This window comes from Pongo abelii, chromosome 19 (assembly GCF_028885655.2).
Source record: "Pongo abelii isolate AG06213 chromosome 19, NHGRI_mPonAbe1-v2.0_pri, whole genome shotgun sequence".
Taxonomy (NCBI): Eukaryota; Metazoa; Chordata; class Mammalia; order Primates; family Hominidae; genus Pongo; species Pongo abelii.
The window spans coordinates 28,677,484-28,694,332 of NC_072004.2; the positions used below are offsets into that span (position 1 = coordinate 28,677,484).

A 16,849-nucleotide genomic window follows, 5' to 3' on the forward strand; every position below is an offset into this window, starting at 1 on the left:
AGGAAATAAAACTAAACATATCTAATTAATAACTTTTATATTGGTTAGACATTGAAATAATATTTTGTATATATTTTACATATAAATATACATTCATGTGTATGTGTAATTAACATCTTCATATGAAATACTTCTCAATTACAATTGGAAGAATGATGACTTTGTGGTGAAGAAATCTGGCACAAACTTGATCATGTGCCTCCTGCTGTGATGTCCTAGGAAGACCACAGCAGTATTTCTGTGGTTTTCTTGTGAAAGATACATGACCTAAGTCCGGATGTGGAAACACATCAGATGGAAAAAGGTGAACACATCCTTCATAAATGCTTATGCTCTTTAAAACTCTTAAGGTTATGAAAAATAGGGCAAAACAGAGGAACTGTTTGAAGGAGCTTAAGAGACATGACAATTAATGCAATGGGAACTCCTGGATTGGATCCTGGATTACAAAGTTCAAAAAAAATGTATTTAGGGCACAACTGAGAAAATTTGGATGAGATTATAGCAGCTGTTGTTTGGACAGTAGTGTTGGGTGGATGCTGATATCCTGATATGGATGATTATGTTCTGGTTAGGAGAACTTTTCCCAGATTCCTCATCGTTTGCCCAGTGAGTTCGTGGACAATGTGGCAATGGTAGCAGGAGAAGATGCTACATGTTTCCAATAACATGAACTTCCCTGCAGCAGTGCTGCCTACTGCCCAGATGAGTGCCCTGACTGCTGACAATGAGCAATGCTGAGACCCTGGAAAGAGGAACTGCCTTGCCTAGACCAGACAGATTTCTGGTAATGTTGTAATAATATTTTCTCCTTTCCTTCATGGAAGTGGTAAAGGATTGCCGTCACTGGAATAGATGCATATCGGAATATGAACTCCGCTTCATATGCTTCTCATAGCATCAAATTATTTACATTTTCTGAGTTCTTATTGTCTGCTATCATACAATTACTACTGATGATGTAGCTTATTTTACAAAAAAAGAAGTGATGTGGGCTTCAGCCCATATTTATTGGTCTTGTGACATCCCACATCACCCAGAGGAACATGACCTCACAAGAATCAGTTACTTCACCAACTGTGAGACCCTGAGGGGCTGGGTTTCTATCCTACGAGATGTGTTAGATGCCCTGACCCAAGAGCCCTCCTACCCAGAATGCATGGTTCCATGTAGCAAGGATCATTGTGATGGTGGTGATGATGATGGTGAAGATGGTGATGGTGAAGGTGGAGGTGGTGATAATGAAGTGATAGTTATGTTGAGGATGATGAAGGTGATGATGATGGTGAGAATGGTAAAGGTGAACATGGTGATGGTGAGAATGGTGATGGTGGTGATTGTGATGGTGATGATAAGGATGGTGATGGTGAAAGTGGTGATGATAACAGCGATAGTTATGGTGAGGATAATGGTGATGATGATGAGGATGATGATGGTGAGAATGGTGATAGTGATGATGATAGTGATGGTAATGTTAATAATGATGATTATTATGAGGATGGGGAGGGTGACAATAATTATTATGGTGAGGATGGTGATGGTGAAGGTGGTGATAATGATAGTGATAGTTATGGTGAAGATGCTGGTGTTGATGATGGTGAGAATGGTGAGGGTAAGAATGGTGATGGCGATGATGATAGTGTTGGTGATTGTAAGGATGGTGATGGCGATCATGGTGATGATGATAATGGTGCTGACTGGGCTATGAGGTAATGGAGGCAAAAAAGTGGCAGTTTCTAGGAAGTATAGAGCCAGCTGGGAACTGCAAGGCAATCTTAGTGGGGGTGGAAGATGTCGGGCCTCTGCCTCATTTCTAGACATCTGGGGAAAGCTCACCCCTCACAGTAGTTCCAGGAACCCCTCCATCCAGCATTTCCTTCTCACAATCAGCATGGAGCTTTTGGGGTGCAGAGAAGTGTCTTCTATTCACTGCACTCTGTGGGAAGGGAAATGGGGGAGTGGTATTTATGAACCCAGTATAATACAGTAGGGTCTCATCTAATATATTTTGGGAGAATTTTCAGCTGAAGAGAGCAAGCCTCAGAGAAGTCAGGTAACTTTATCTTCAATAGCATCCAGTTGTGATTTATTGAGCAGTTACTATGTGCCAGGCAACATGCTGGGTGGTTCCTTATATGTTATCTCATTAAATCCTACAGCAACACAAGAAGACAGGCACAACTACCCCATTATAAAAATTGTGGTAAAATAAACTAAAAGTTGCTGTCTAACTATGTTTAAGTTTACATTTCCGTGGCACTAAATACATTCACAATGTTGTGCAACCAATTTCCAGAATGCTTTTCATCTTGTAAAACTACAATTCTGTAACTCATTTAAAAACAACTCCCCAATCACCACCCTCCCCAGGACCTGGTAGCCACCATTTTCCTGTCTGTCTGTATGGATTTGACTACTCTAGGTGCCTTGGAAAAGTGGAATAATACAGCATTTGTCTTTTTGGTCTGGCTTATTTTGCTCAGCCTAATGTCCTCAAGGTTCATTCTTGATGCAGCAGGCATCAGAGTCTCCTTCCTTTTCAAGGCTGAACACTATTCCACTGTATGCATAGACAGCATTTTGTTGATCCGTCCATCCATCCATGGACACTTGGGTTGCTTCCACCTTTTGGTTATTGTGGATGATGCTGCTCTGAACATGGTTGTGCAAGTATCTCTTCCATGCTAGCCCCATTATACAGAAGAGCATAGAGAGATTCTGGGAGGAGGGATGACCTGCCCGGGGCCTTTGGTGAGGTTCGGGTGGAGGATCTCCCCGACCTCAAAGGCAGAGTTCCTCTCCTCACCCCACTGCCTTTCTCAGGACCTGCCTCCTGCCCCACCACACAGTGCCCACTCCCTGGTACTAGACTTGCTAAGGCCTCTTGATCCCTGAAAATTCAGGGACAGGAACTGGTGGGCACAATTACAGTCACTCACTTCTCTGTCACCTACTGCAGATTCTGTGCCAAACAATACATGATAATGACCTGCTTTCCACTCTTTCACCAGATGTGGATGAGGCGCCTGCTGCATGCCAGGCATGTGTGGTCACAGGACAGAGACCCCTGGGAAATGAGAAGATGTGAACTCCTCAAGGCCAGGGGCAGCCCTTTCACTTGCTGCTACCCTCTGAGGGATGGAGGGGAACCCTGAAGCATTGGAGAAGTGCATGAGTGACCTAGCTCAGATGATGATATCATAGTAACCCTGTTTATTCTCACCTACCATGTGCCAGGCATTGTGCGAAGTACTTTGCACACATTACCTGCTGTAAAGCTCAGAGACAACTGTAGGAGTGAATCTGTTATACCTCCCACTTTACAGGGGAGGAAACTGATGCCCAGAGAGGTGAACCAGTCTTCCCCAGGCCTTGCAGCTAGTCTGTGGCATGCAAATCCAGGCGGTCTAACTCAGAGATCCCCTCATCCTCTTGGTTTTTTCCCCTGCAGCCCTCTGGCCTGTCCCCAGAGCCCTGTACCCTGGGCCACCCCTAAGATGACCTGGACATGGGCTTCAGCAAAGGCAGCAACCCCGGCACATCTCCATTTGACAGGGAGGAACCTCAGGCGCACCACAGGAGCCCTGGGCTTCAGGTGGTGTAGGTGCTGGCTGAACCACAATGCACCCATGTTGGAGGATGCACCCTAGGATGGGCAGCAGCAGGAGGTCACCCTGCCCAACAACTGGTAGTGGTACCTGAGAACAAAGGAGGAGAAGGAGGCTTTGGAAACAGGTGTGGAGAAGCCCAAGGAGGAAGAAGAAGACTTGGACTATGGGCTGCTGGATGGCCTCAAGGACCCCCTCCCAGAAAAGGAACTTTGAGACTTATACCAAGGGCTGAGATGAAAGTGCTCCCTATTTTCTATCCTGGAACTGCTGCAGACCTCGGTGTGACATCACAGGGCCTCGTTTCCCTATTTGTAAAATGGGATTATATGGGGGTTCCAATGAGACACTGGACCAAGAGCATTTTGAGAATTGTAAAAAATGTACAGTGAGGGAATAATTATTATCAATGGACCATTGCTCTTCCAATAGTTAGTATTCTTTAGCAAATATTTGAAGGTAAAATATGATTTGTTGAGGAGGTTTGCAGCAGCTGAGACCCTCAAGAACCTTTTCTGTCTCCGTTCAAAGCTGGCCTCTGACAGGGACCTTCTTGGTGCCACCCCTGGGCCTCTCATCCTTTGTGCAGGCTTCTCAGGGTTCTTATTTCTGTTGTGTCTTCTGGTTCCCTAGTGGATGGTGTGCTCCATCTTCACTCAGAGCTAACTGCATCTCCTCCAGGCCCATGTCCCTCATGCAGCACCCACTGCTCCCTCACCAGGATTCAAACCCTTCTGTGACTGACCTCTGCTGACCTCCCTCATTCTTTCTGCTCCTCCAGTTCCATGCCTGTGCCCCTCAATCCCGTGGCTCACACTCTCACCCAAGCTGTTCTCCATCGGGATTTCCTTGGCTCCCTTTCCTGCTCAGCAAATTTGTGTTCATCCTTCCAAGCCCTGCACAGATGTCCTCCTTTCAAAGCTCTCCCTGAGGTCACAGAGTCCAGGAACAAGGTAGTCCTTGCTCCACTGCTGCCTCTGGGTTTTGTGCCTTTATCACTTTGGTGTGACTGCCTGCCTCTTGCTGAAGGGAGGCATTTTGGCTTTACTCACCTCAGTATCTCCTGGGTCCAGCTGGGTGTCTGGCCTGGCCCAGAATCGGTGCTCATCGAGGGTGTATAGAACTCACAAGGACCAAGTAATGTCTTGCAAATAATACCACCCTCCCACACTTCTCCAATGTTTACTTTCTAAGCTCCTTTATTCTTTGACATTCAAATTTCTAAATGGCCTGTATGCATTTACAAAGCCTGGGAAAATGCCTTCAGAGGACAAACACACCCCACCGGCAGAATGTATTTGCATTGACTAGGATTATGGAAGAAATTCAGCTTTCTGGAAAATGAATCATTGGGCATTGGCTGAGTATCTGCTCTGTGCTGGATATTAAGCTGTGATCTCTAGAAAGAGACATGAACTACTGACACAGTCCTTGACCCTGAAGAGCTCAGAATCCAGTGAGCTTGATTTCTTGTAAGTTAGAGACAGAGTTCAGAGCAGAAGCTCAGGCAGAAGGAGAGAAGTAAAATGGACATACCAGAGGCAGTGACAGCCACACAGCTGTCTGGGGACACTGAGTGCAGCAACAAATAGCTTGCGCTGCCTTGGCAGCCCACGAAGGTATCACGGTTTGCTATTGCAGCATCTCACTGATGCTTTTGTTATGCTGATCTCTGCAAAGCCCCTCTGTGCCCCAGCCCAGGATGGTGGCAGCCATGCTGTGGAGAAAAGGGCAGTGACCAGGACCACAGGCTCAGTGCTTGTACCCTGGACCACCTGCGAATGGGAGCCCTTCACATGTTCTCTGCCTCTGTGTTCAGGTTGGGGGACCTGGCCAAGGAAGGGAGATGACCCCCATGCTGAGTCAAAAGGACACACTCCCGGGAACAGACTATCTCTTCTTTCTGGGTAATTTCTGCCTCTGCAGTGAATGGTGAAACCAGACACATCCTCTCTGTTGGTATGACACAAAGACAGGCGTTCCTGCTCATGGGCTGAATCTTCAGATGAGGGGAGGTGTAGCACACTCCTGTGATCTGCTGACTAAGGCAGGGACACATGTCACCCCATCAGAATGACTGCCAGACCAATGGCTAAAATAAAATCATTTCCAATATTCAAAGGAGTTACCTTCATTCATCTACAAATATTTTTCCTTTACTTTTCTTTCTTTCTTTTTTTTTTTTTTTTTTTTTTTTTTGAGATGAGGTCTTGCTCTGTTGCCTAGGCTGGAGTGCAGTGGCATGATCTTGCTCACCGCAACCTCCGCCTCCTGGGTTCAAGGGATTCTCCTGCAGCAGCCTCCCGAGTAGCTGGGACTACAGGCGCCCACCACCACATCTGTCTATTTTTTGTATTTTTCATAGAGACAATGTTTCACTATATTAGCAAGGCTGGTCTTGAGCTCCTGGCTTTGTGATCTGAAAGACTTGGCCTCCTAAAGTGCTGGGATTACAGGTGTGAACCACCACGACTGGCCCAAGTTTTTTTCTATAAAACGACCTATTGCACTCAGGGTAGGGTAAATGATGCATCATGTCTGCTGGCAACATGGGCCCTATCTGGAAAACGAGTGCCCACCACAATGGCACAGTGCTGTGCAGTGCCTGTGTCGTGCTGAATCTCAGGAGCAGCCCCCATCCTGTGAACCACAACCACAGGGAACTTAGAAAAGAGCAGAGACCTCTGGTGGCCAGGCCTGCCAGTAAGCAGATGCTAACCCTGTCCTGGGGGTCTGCAGGGAGGTCAGGCAAGTGGAGAGGTGGCGAGACACATTTGTGGTCTCCCCCACTCCCGCCCTTGCTATGCAATGGGGGCGACCACACACCCGCTCTGCCTGGGAGGGTCCTGGTGTGCCCACTGCCTCGCTGAGTTATGAGGGATGCTGCGTTTCACATCTCACCGGTATTGCATTTGAAGGACAAATTATGTCTTCCCTTCTCCACCCTGCGGAACTCCGTTTCCTCATGTGCAAGTGGGGGATGATATGCTTACATGGTTATGCAGTAGTTGTATCGATGGGATCCATCTGTCAATACCCTGCATCCAGCGACCACCTGGAGCACACTTGCAGTTCGCAAGCTGGGCTTCCTGCTGCAGGCAGGGGAGCAAGCACTGCCTGGAGCCAGGGAGCTTCTCTGAAGGAGGTTTTGGAAAAGACTTGTTCCAGAATTTGGGCTTGTATTGGAAGCTTGCGGGAGGGTTGAAAGAAGCCTTTGCTCCAGATTGGATGCTGTCAGAGGCAGGGTGGATTCTATCACCTGGCATCTTCCCCAATCTTACCTAGAAGGAAGGAAGACAAGACCAAAGCTAACGCTGCAATTGACAAGGAGGTAGTGGTCCTGACATAGCCACAGGAGAGGGGGTGTGAGGTCACTTTTGTCCATGTTTTGCATGAGCTGAGCCATGATAGCTACCAAGTGACCTTGCTTTGTCTTGACCCATCATGGTCACAGAGCAACCTTGTCTGATGCTGACAACCTGGGCAGTTCAACAGGAGAACACCAAAGCCTTGCCAGCCATGGTTGCCATCCTCCTGAGGCTTCGCTGCTCCTCCTCTGGGGCCGACTGCTGACCATGGATGGTGTCGAGTGGGAGGGGAATATGCTGTGGGTTTTTTTTTGCAGAGCAAGGGCAGAGGACTCTGATGCCTTCAGCTCTGGCCATCCTGAGTGCTGTGATCTGCTTCCCCTGCTTCCTACACCACCCACAATCCCACCATGCTGTTGCAGTCAGTGCCAACTCATAGTCCCTTCTAAGGGCCCCAGTGTCTCTGGGTCACCCCCTCTCCCCTGGGAGGGAAGCAAGGTTCTCATGAAGGTCCCAGGTGGAGGTGCTGAAAGAGTGTGGAGGTGCCTTCTTGAGTGTCAAAGTCTGGGATTCCAGCTTTCAGCCTCAGGCTCCAGGTGTGTGTGCCGAAGTGGAATTTTCTGCTCTCATTCGCTCTCCTGTCTGGTCAGAGGAACTTGGGGAGTTTCCTCTCTAGGGGAGGGAAAGGCCCTGGAGAGGTGGCCTTGCCCTGAACTGGGAAGAGGTGGGCACGGGAAAGCAGGGGACTGGGCTCTGCCTACCGCTTGCTGACAGCTTGGGCACAGCACTGCCCTCCCTGGGCTCCTGTCTCTCTTCTCTGTATGATTAGGTGGAGGTGGATGGGATTCTGCTTCTACTCCCGGTCCTTGGGCACCATGTCAGGTACTCACACACTTATGACCCCATCTGGTCCTTGGAACAGCACTAGGGGATGGATCTGTTAACCTCACGTTGCAAATATTTGTTCTAAATCCCACACTCTGAAGTCAGAAAGACCTGGGTTTGCCCTCAGCCACTGACGCTTGCTTGCTATGTGACCTTGGACAAGTCACTGCCCTTCTCTGAGCCTCAACACCCACATTTACACAGGGGAAGAATAATACCTCCCTCTTGGGCTGCTGTGAAGCAGAGCTAATGGGTACATTGCCTCAGGCACATTGCAGGTGCTCAGAGTGTTGGTCTTTCCTTCCCTTTCTAGGTCTCCATTTCCTCATCTACACAGTGGGGAGCAAGTCTGTCCTGATTATAAATAAGACAATAGGTGAATGCACTCAGGAAGCCTGGGGACAGGGATGCATAGAGAAGCTTCTTGCAAAGGTGAAGAATGCGTGCCCTGAGCCCCGCACTGAGTGGCAGGTGAGAGGACAGCAAGCCCAGCGACTGAGGCCTACAAAATGCCCCCTGCAGAGAGGGAGGAGGAGCAGTGTTCTAAGGTGGGTGGTTGGCAGCATCCCCAGTGCTTGCAGGAGGAGCAGGACTGCTTGTGCTTGCTCAGGTGGGTGGTAGGTTAGGTTCTTAGGCATCTGCTGGGTATCAGATGCTGCACAAGCATCATCTCCGTGAATTTAATCTTTCCATCATCCCTGAGAGATGGGCATTACAGGGGCATAGTGGGATTGAAACACAAGTCCTCTGAGCCTGTGCCTTTTCTACAAGGCAACTTGGTTCACATGTAATAATAGGACCCAAAAATACACCTGCTATGCTGTGCTCACCAAATTTCATAACATCCTTGTGACCTGCGAGGTTGGTGTACTGTCTTCATTTTATGGATGAGAAAACTGAGGCTCAGAGAGGCTGAATAGTTTGCTCATCCTTCCAAAGAACTAAAGGGAAGAGGGGTGCTATAGCTGTGGGGCCTTCTATTCCTGGCAGGAAGTGTGCAGTACCCCAGGCCATTCTGACCCTACTGCAGGCAGGAGAAAAGGCACATCAACAAATCCAGCAGCAAGCTTCCACTGAGGGCCTCCCTGGCCTTTGCTTGCGCTAGTGCTGAGGGAGAAACAGCCTTGTTCCTTCACATAACATGGCTTCCTGACGCCCCCAGGATAAAGGTCAGAGTCCTCAGGTCTGTGTTTGAGACTCTTCATGGTCTGGTCCCACCTGCATTTCCAGCCAAATTCTCCACTACGGCCCCCAGTGCAGCAGCCCTGGCCATCTGTCCCATCCCACCATCCTGCCTTGGCTCAAGCTGTTCCCTCTGTCCCATGCTATTCACACATAGAACAAGGAGAAGCTTGATAGAGGCTAGCCTGAATTTTCCATTTGAGAGCATTTACAGCTTCTGGAAACAGACATTTCACCCAAAATTCCAGATTCCCTGCTACTCTGAAAATACATACATACATACATACATACATACATACATACATACATACATAAATCTGCTCTTACTCTGCACTATTCTGTTTTTTGAGACAGAGTTTCACTCTTGTTGCCAGGCTGGAGTGCAGTGGTGTGATCTCCATTCACCACAACCTCTGTCACCCGGGTTCAAGCGAGTCTCCTGCCTCAGCCTCCTGAGTAGCTGGGATTTACAGGCATGAACCACCATAGCCGGCTAATTTTCATGAACTTTTTTTTAGTAGAGATGGAGTTTCACGATGTTGGTCAGGCTGGTCTCCAACTCCTAACCTCAGGTAATCCACCAGCCTCGGCCTCCCAAAGTGCTGGGGTTACAGGTGTCAGTCACCTCACTTGTCCAGTCTGCACTATTCCTTAGTGCAGACTAACAATGTCTTGAGCCAAACAATGTCTTTCTCATTTGGACGTGACCTTCAGGGTCTAATTTTTGTATTTTTAGTATAGATCAGGTTTTTTTTGACAGAGTTTCACTCTTGTCACCGAGGACCCATGGTGCAATGGCATGATCTCAGCTCAATGCAACCTCCGCCTCCTGGGTTCAAGGGATTCTTCTGCCTCAGCCTCCCGAGTAGCTGGGATTACCGGCACCTGCCACCACACCCGGCTAATTTTTTGTATTTTTATTAGAAACAGGGTTTTGCCATGTTGGGCAGACTGGTCTCGAACTCCTGAACTTAGGTGATCCACCCTCCTCAGCCTCCCAAAGTGTGGAATTACAGGCATAAGCCATATCCTGGCCTCACCTGGCTAATTCTTTTTATATTTGAAGAGACAGTGTTTCACCGTGTTGGCCAGGATGGTCTTGATCTCCTGACTTTGTGATCCGCTGGCCTCAGCCTCCCAAAGAACTGGGATTAGAGGTGTGAGCCACTGCACCCAGCCTCAATGTAGCTTATTATCAAAGTATTTACATAGAAAAATTAATCAAACAGCACAAGCATTTCAATACTTAGGTTAAGATGAAATCTGTGCCCGGAAGAGTGCCAGACACACATGAAATGTTTTGTGCATGAAGCAACCACAACTTAAAATGATTTTGTTATTCATTTTTGTATGTTATTTTGGGAATGTGATTAATCACCTATGTAAAGGACGTTGGGAAGAATTTCCAGATACTCTGATATGCATGACATCTTAATCATACAATATAAAGCAAGGCTATCTTAGAAAATTAGGTATCACTGCCAAGGACCTTTACAATTGAAGATAAATTAAAATTTCTATTAAATTTGTAACAGTCAGATGGGTTGGCATGCAAGATGTGTCATTTTTTTCTCAGCATTTTTTCTTTTCCTTGATTCAATAAAACAAACTTAAATGCCAGCTATCTGCAGAACCCTCACTAGACTATGTTTAATGATATGTGAAACACAGCCTGCACACTCACAGATCCTTGCCACGTCCCGTTCCCATCCTCTCAAAACCTGTGTTACCCTGTGGCTAGATTTCTCAAGAAAATGAAAGAGAGAGACGAACGAGAACCATCTTCTTTCAGGTCACTCCGCACTGCTCCTGCGGGTAGACAATGACCTCTCCGGTGAGGCTTTTATCCTTGACTGTGGGGTGGAGGCCTTAATCCTAGAAAAGAGGCCTCTCAGGGTGGGGAGGTGATTTAAATTCTTACTAGAGAGATGCAGCTCCCCACTTCATCTGGACCTTCACAAACCTAAACTGGAGCCACCTGAAAAATGACTTACAACCGGCCACACAAGCCAGGCAGAGAGGCGAGGACAGGCTGACCACAAGAAAGGCGGACGTAGAAGATACCGACCTCTGGCGCACAGGGCACATGTGTCCCAACACACACACACACACACACACATACACACACACACACACACAGACGGACACAGAGCAAATGAGTGAGAAAGGGGAGAGAGAGAAACAAGAGAGACACATACGCACACACACAAACGCACAAAGACATACAGCAGCGGCATGGTAACACCTACCCCCAGGCAGCCCCTGAATTTTCTGGGTTCTGCTCTCCATGACTACAACCCACTGGTGAGAGAGCAGCCCACGGACACATAAGCAAACCTCTCCTTTTTTGAAGAGACTCACTGGCACACCGTCCGTGCAGGCCTGAGGCTGGGATCTCGCGCTGCTTCCCCGGCCCTCCGCCCGCAGTTTCTTCCTCCTGGACGACCCTCCATGAATCCCGGCCTCCAGAGACCATCCTGTTGATGCCCTGGCCAGGACTGGTCTTAGCCCCGACGCTGACTAATCCCTCTAGTCCTAGGTACTCGGGAGGTGGAGGCAAGAGAATCGCTTGAACCCGGGCGACAGAGTTTGCAGTCAGCTGAGATCCCGCCACTGCACTCGACTGAGTGACAGAGTGAGACTCCGACTATAAAAAAAAAAAAAAGAAAGAAAAGAAAAATGATCCCGGAGCGGCGGCTGCGGGACTGGGGCGGCGGTGGGTGAAGTGAAGTTTGGGATACGGGTCTCGTCGACCCTCCCCGAATCCAGGCCTGAGGCTGGGATCTCGCGCTGCCGCCCTGGCGATACGCCTGAGGTTTCTTCCTTCTGAGGTTTTTTCCTGATGGTCGACCCTCCGAGAATCCCAGGCTCCGGAGACCATCCTGTTAATGCCGTGGCCAGGACTGCTCTCAGACCCGACTCTGACGCACTATCACACCGGAGCTCCTACTTCGCAAAGTCTCAGGGACCCATCCCCGGGCAAAGGTGGCAATCACTACGACCAAAGCGGAGGCTCAGACCTTGCGCTTGCGCACTGGCGAGGCCGAATCTCCGCTTGCTCCGGAGAGTCAGGCTGCTGATCCTTTAAAAAATGGCGGCGACGCGCGGCTCAGGGTACCGGGGCAGCGGTGGCGGCGGCAGCGCAGTCCGAGGCCGCGGGTGGGAAGAGGACTACCAGAGGGTCCTGCGGGAGACCCAAGGGTTGGACCCATAGAGGTCCTGTCATCAGGACCTTCTTGATCGGTCTTCTTCTTCGGTTCCCTGTGGAGGAGGAGTTTCAGGGTGCGGCTGGGCTCTCTGGACTCCTCTTCAGATCTGACTATGGATCGCACGGGGTGATCAGGAATGGGGTTACAATGCAGTGAGGCGGGAAGGGTCTCGCTGGGGCACAGAAAGATCCTAAGGGCTGCAAGGTGTACTGTCAGCTGAAAATGCACTAACCTATGAGCCCACTGCCTCCCTCCTTCCTAGGTGGAGCAGTGGCCTGACTTCATCTCCAAGGTCCGGGACTCTGGCATCCCGACACCGCTTTCCGCGGCATGTGCAAGGACAGACAGAAGCGAGTCCAAGATGGAGCTAATGTGACAACACGTGGCACTAATGTTCCAACACGTGGCACTAATGTTCCCCAAGAACAGATGGAGTCAGTGTGTGTCTTTGATTGCCATATGGGGCGACGCTGAGATGGATAGTGATGTCCAGGTGTGCGCAGGTGGGTCACTGGGACCTCCCACACAAAGCCAAGGAAAAGCCAAGCACACCAGAAAAGCTGTGAGACAGGGCCTGTGCCTGAGTCCAAGCCACATTCAGGGATGACTGCCAGAGGGGCCAAGAGGTTTCGACAAAATACACCACACCGACATCCTGCCACCGGTAGGTACCCCTGACGCCACCTCCCCTGCACCCAGCAAAACCCAGTCCCTTTGGCTCCTTGACATCCGTGGCAGCCAAAAGATTCGGTGCCTGAAGGCATTTTCCCCAGGAGCAGAGGAACCGGATGGCCCTCAGGAATGAGAGAGGAAGGGCAAGTGGGATGTAACACTAACTTTCCTTGAAGGCAAATGTCAGCCATGGTGGGGCTGCTTCCCGCTCTTCCTGGACTGACCATGAAGCAATTACTTGGGACATGCAGACCAAGGGAGCTTCCCTGTCCAAGACAGGTACGAAAGCCCAGAACTCCAGGATCATCACACCCTATCATCCAGAAATCGGTTTGGAGAGGGAAGCAATCATAAAAGGGACCCCAACGAAATTTCTCCCTAATGGACTGGGAAGTGTTCTTTGTTGAAGACATTGAGCCAGACTAAGAAGCCTCTAAGCTTCACAGGAGCTGGGCAGACAGAGCAAGAGGGAGGACAGAGCAGAGGCCAATGTCACAACACAATGCCACTATCACTAGCATCCAGGAAAAAGTGCTAAATGGGTGACTTGGTGAGGAAGGCCAGTGTTTGAGTGACAGACATGCTTGCCCCATCTTGTTGCCATCTTCCTTCTCCATCCCAGTGTATAGCTTTGGGTAGATTTCTCAATGAGGGCAAAGGGCGAGAGGAGTGAGAACCGTCTTCTTGAAGGTCTGTGGGCACACTCCTGCGGGTGGACAATGAGCACCTGTGAGGCCTTTGTCCTTGGCGGGGATGCCGTCATCTTGGTCCTAGCAAGGAGCCAGCACAGGATGGGAAGGGTATTAAAACTCCTGCAAGACAGGCCGGAGGCACGAAGCCCCTTCACCGAAGCACAGCCATGGAGAACTCCTGCTATGCCAAAATTCAGGGACTGGATATTAAGACAACAGTGGAAATCACTGTGAAGAGACAGTCAGCTAGAGCCTTGCGGAGGCACATTGGCTGGGCCGACTAAAGCTCTGGTGCTGGAAGTCTGGCTGCTGATCCTTTAAACAATGGCAACACTGCGGTAGCAGAGGGGCTCCTGTTGAAGCCTCCGCAGCGACTGGATCCAGGGTCCAGTTTGGGACAGCCTGGGAGAGGGAGCCGCGGGTGTCCTGTCCCAGGGCCAAACCCCCAGGAGTCCTGTCCTCCGGACCTCCTTATGGCGACTTCCACTGAGGGAGGGGGAGCTTCAGGACGCCTGCTGTGTTCTCGGGATTCCCATTCAGATCCGATTTTGGCCCCCTGCAAGTGAGATAAGATGGGCTCACCATATCTGGTGAGGCAGACAGAGCATGGTTGCAGCACAGAATGATCCCATGGGTCTTAAGGAATGATGTCAGCTCAAAATTCACTGATCCAACAGCTCTCTGCCTCCCTCCTCCTTTGAAAGAGCACTGGCCTACCCGGCTTCTAAAAGCCCTGGGGCTCCGGAAGTCGACAGAAATTTGCAGGACACATGCAAACAGGAAAAGGGACAAATCCCAGGTGGAGACCATGGGATGACACGTGGCACTGGACCATCCCACAAGAGATGGCATGAATGTGTATAACCAGAGGAATGTTGGGCAACACCAAAACAAACGGTGGTGTCTAGACATGTGCCCAGTGGAAGGGGGGAAAAAGTGACATATCCATCACAGGAATGGAAAATTAAAGAATACCCGGGAACGAGGAGGGGGCCTGTGACTGACTGGAGCCACATTTTTAAATTAATGCCAGAGGAGCAAAGAGGTTTCTGCAAAACTCACCCCACCGCCAAAGCTCCATCACCCAGGTAGCCCTCACAAAACGTCCCCTGCAACAAGATCCAGCACCAGCTCCAGACCCAGCCCCAGCCCCAGGCCCAGCCCCACAACCAGCCAAGTCCCCAAGGATCCCTGACATTCGTTACGGCCAAAAGATCTAGGGAGTCAGTCCACCCAGTAGCAGAGGAGAGGATGTCCCTCAAGAATGAGACAGGAAGTGCAGAGGAAATGCGACACGATCCGTGGAAGAAGACAAGGTCATTCACGGACGACTAGCGCTCATTCTTGGCAATCCAGCCACCCATGAGGGAAACATGGAAAAAAGCAAGCTTTCCTGTCTGACACACTTATGGAAGCGAAGAGCTCCATGGTCATGAGACGTGCCGAATCAAGCAAAAGACGTTTGGAGAGAGAAACAATCATGACAGAGATCTCCAGGAAGTGTCTCCCAGAAACACTGGGAAGTCAAGGACTGGGAAGTCCCTGACAGACAGGGAAGACATTTGGCCAGAGAGAAAGGCATCTAGGCCAGGGGAGGCAGAGGAAGAGGGAGGACAGCTGAGAAGGAGCAAGAGGAAGGAAACAACAGAGGGAAGACAGAGCAAGAGGGAGGACAGAGCAGAGGCCAGAGCCGAGGCAGGATGCAGCACCATGCAACCGCCGCGGGCATAAGGGGAGGGGTTCCAAAACGGTGGCTTGTCCAGAGAGGCCAACGTTCCAGTGACAGGGATTGTTGCCATCTCCCATTCCCGGCTTCTTCTTCTACACGGTATGGTGGTGTGGCTTCATTTCTCAGAGACGAGCCTTGAAAAGGTACAACCATCTTCTCTGATGTGGTTCTGCTCCCCTACTGCAGGACAAAGAGCTCTTGTGGGGCTCTTTTCCTTGGTTGCTGTGTGGTCATCTTGATCTTAGAAAAGAGGCAGCTCATGATGGGGATGAGATTTCAATTGCTCCGGGACCGATGCATCTCCTCACGTGGGCCAGGCCTTCACACACCCAAAGCGGATCCGCGGCGGAGAAAACGATTGACAGCCGGCCTCAGGACCCAGGCAGAGACGCAGAAAGAGGCTCAGCAAAGACAGGCCGACATGCCAGAAATCGCCATGTGCTGCACAGGGCACATTCTGCCAAAGACACACACGCAGAAGGGCACGCACACACTAACCGACAGAGAGAGGGAAAGAAAGACACAGAGACTGAGAGACAGAGAGAGAAGAGAGAATGGGAGACACACACACACGCGCGCACACATACACGCACACACACGAACAAACAAACAGAGTCATACAGCAGAGGCATTGAAACACACCCCCCCAGGAAAACCCTGAGGCTGCGGGCTTCTGCTCTCGACGAGAACGACCCTGGGGTGAGAGAACAGCCCAGGGGCACGCAGGCCGACCTGTCCTCGAGATGACGGCGGCACGACTTTTGGGGAGACTCACCCCAACAGCGTCCGGGCAGGCCTGAGGCTGTGATGCCGTGCTGCTTCCCCCGGACTCCGCCTGGGGTTTCCTCATCCTGGTCGGCCCTTTGCGACTCCTGGCATCCGGAGACGTTCCCGTCGACCCCGTGGAGAGGTCAGGCCGGAGCCTCAGAGCCCCGCCACCCAAGCACTGCCACGGAGGGCTCCTGCTCTGCCAAGCCTCAGGGACCGGTTTCTAAGACAACCGTGGGAAGCACTGTGACGGCAGAAGCCGCTCGCGCATGCGCATTGGCTGGACCGACTAGCGCTCCGCTCCTGGCAGTCAGGCTGCGTCCCCTTTAAATAATGCCCCTGCTGCAGCCGCGGCGGCGTGTGGATACGGGGTCCAGCTTGGGACGCCGTGGGAGAGGGGGCCGCCGGTGCCCTGTCGCAGGGCCAAACCCCCAGGAGTCCCACCCTCAGGATCTCCTTGAGCCGACTTCCACGGAGGGAAGGGGAGCTTCAGGACGCCTGCTGTGTTCTGGGGACTCCCGTTCAGATCCGATTTTGGCCCCCTCCCAGTGAGATAGGATGGGCTCACCACATCTGGTGAGGCAGGCAGGGCCTCGCTGCCGCGCAGAATGATCCCATAGGTCTCAAGGCGTAGCGTCAGCTGAAACTTCACTGATCCATCAGCCCTCTGCCTCCCTCCTCCTTCGAAAGAGCAGTGGCCTGCTCCGCTTCTAAAAGCCCTGGGGCTCCGGAAAGCCGACCGCGCTTTACAGGACACGTGCAGGCAGGAACAGGGGCGAATCCGAGGTGGAGACCA

General features: G+C 50.8%; 1 protein-coding gene across 6 annotated transcripts in view; it reads right to left on the minus strand.

The window, feature by feature from the left end:
* Positions 1 to 16,849, minus strand: part of LOC129051056 (protein FAM182A-like) — a 34,441-nt gene that overhangs the window by 6,286 nt on the left and 11,306 nt on the right. For 4 of the 6 annotated variants that reach the window (XM_063718497.1, XM_054535585.2, XM_063718500.1 and 1 more), the window contains exons 2-3: positions 6,602 to 6,889; positions 1,837 to 1,936 (exon numbers count right to left, since the gene is read on the minus strand). In XM_063718497.1, the coding sequence (XP_063574567.1) occupies positions 1,837 to 1,936; positions 6,602 to 6,889 (388 nt within the window). Of the gene's footprint in view, positions 1 to 1,836; positions 1,937 to 6,601; positions 6,890 to 16,060; positions 16,718 to 16,849 lie in introns of those variants that run through there. The other 2 variants (XM_063718499.1, XR_010138161.1) reach the window with 2 other exon arrangements.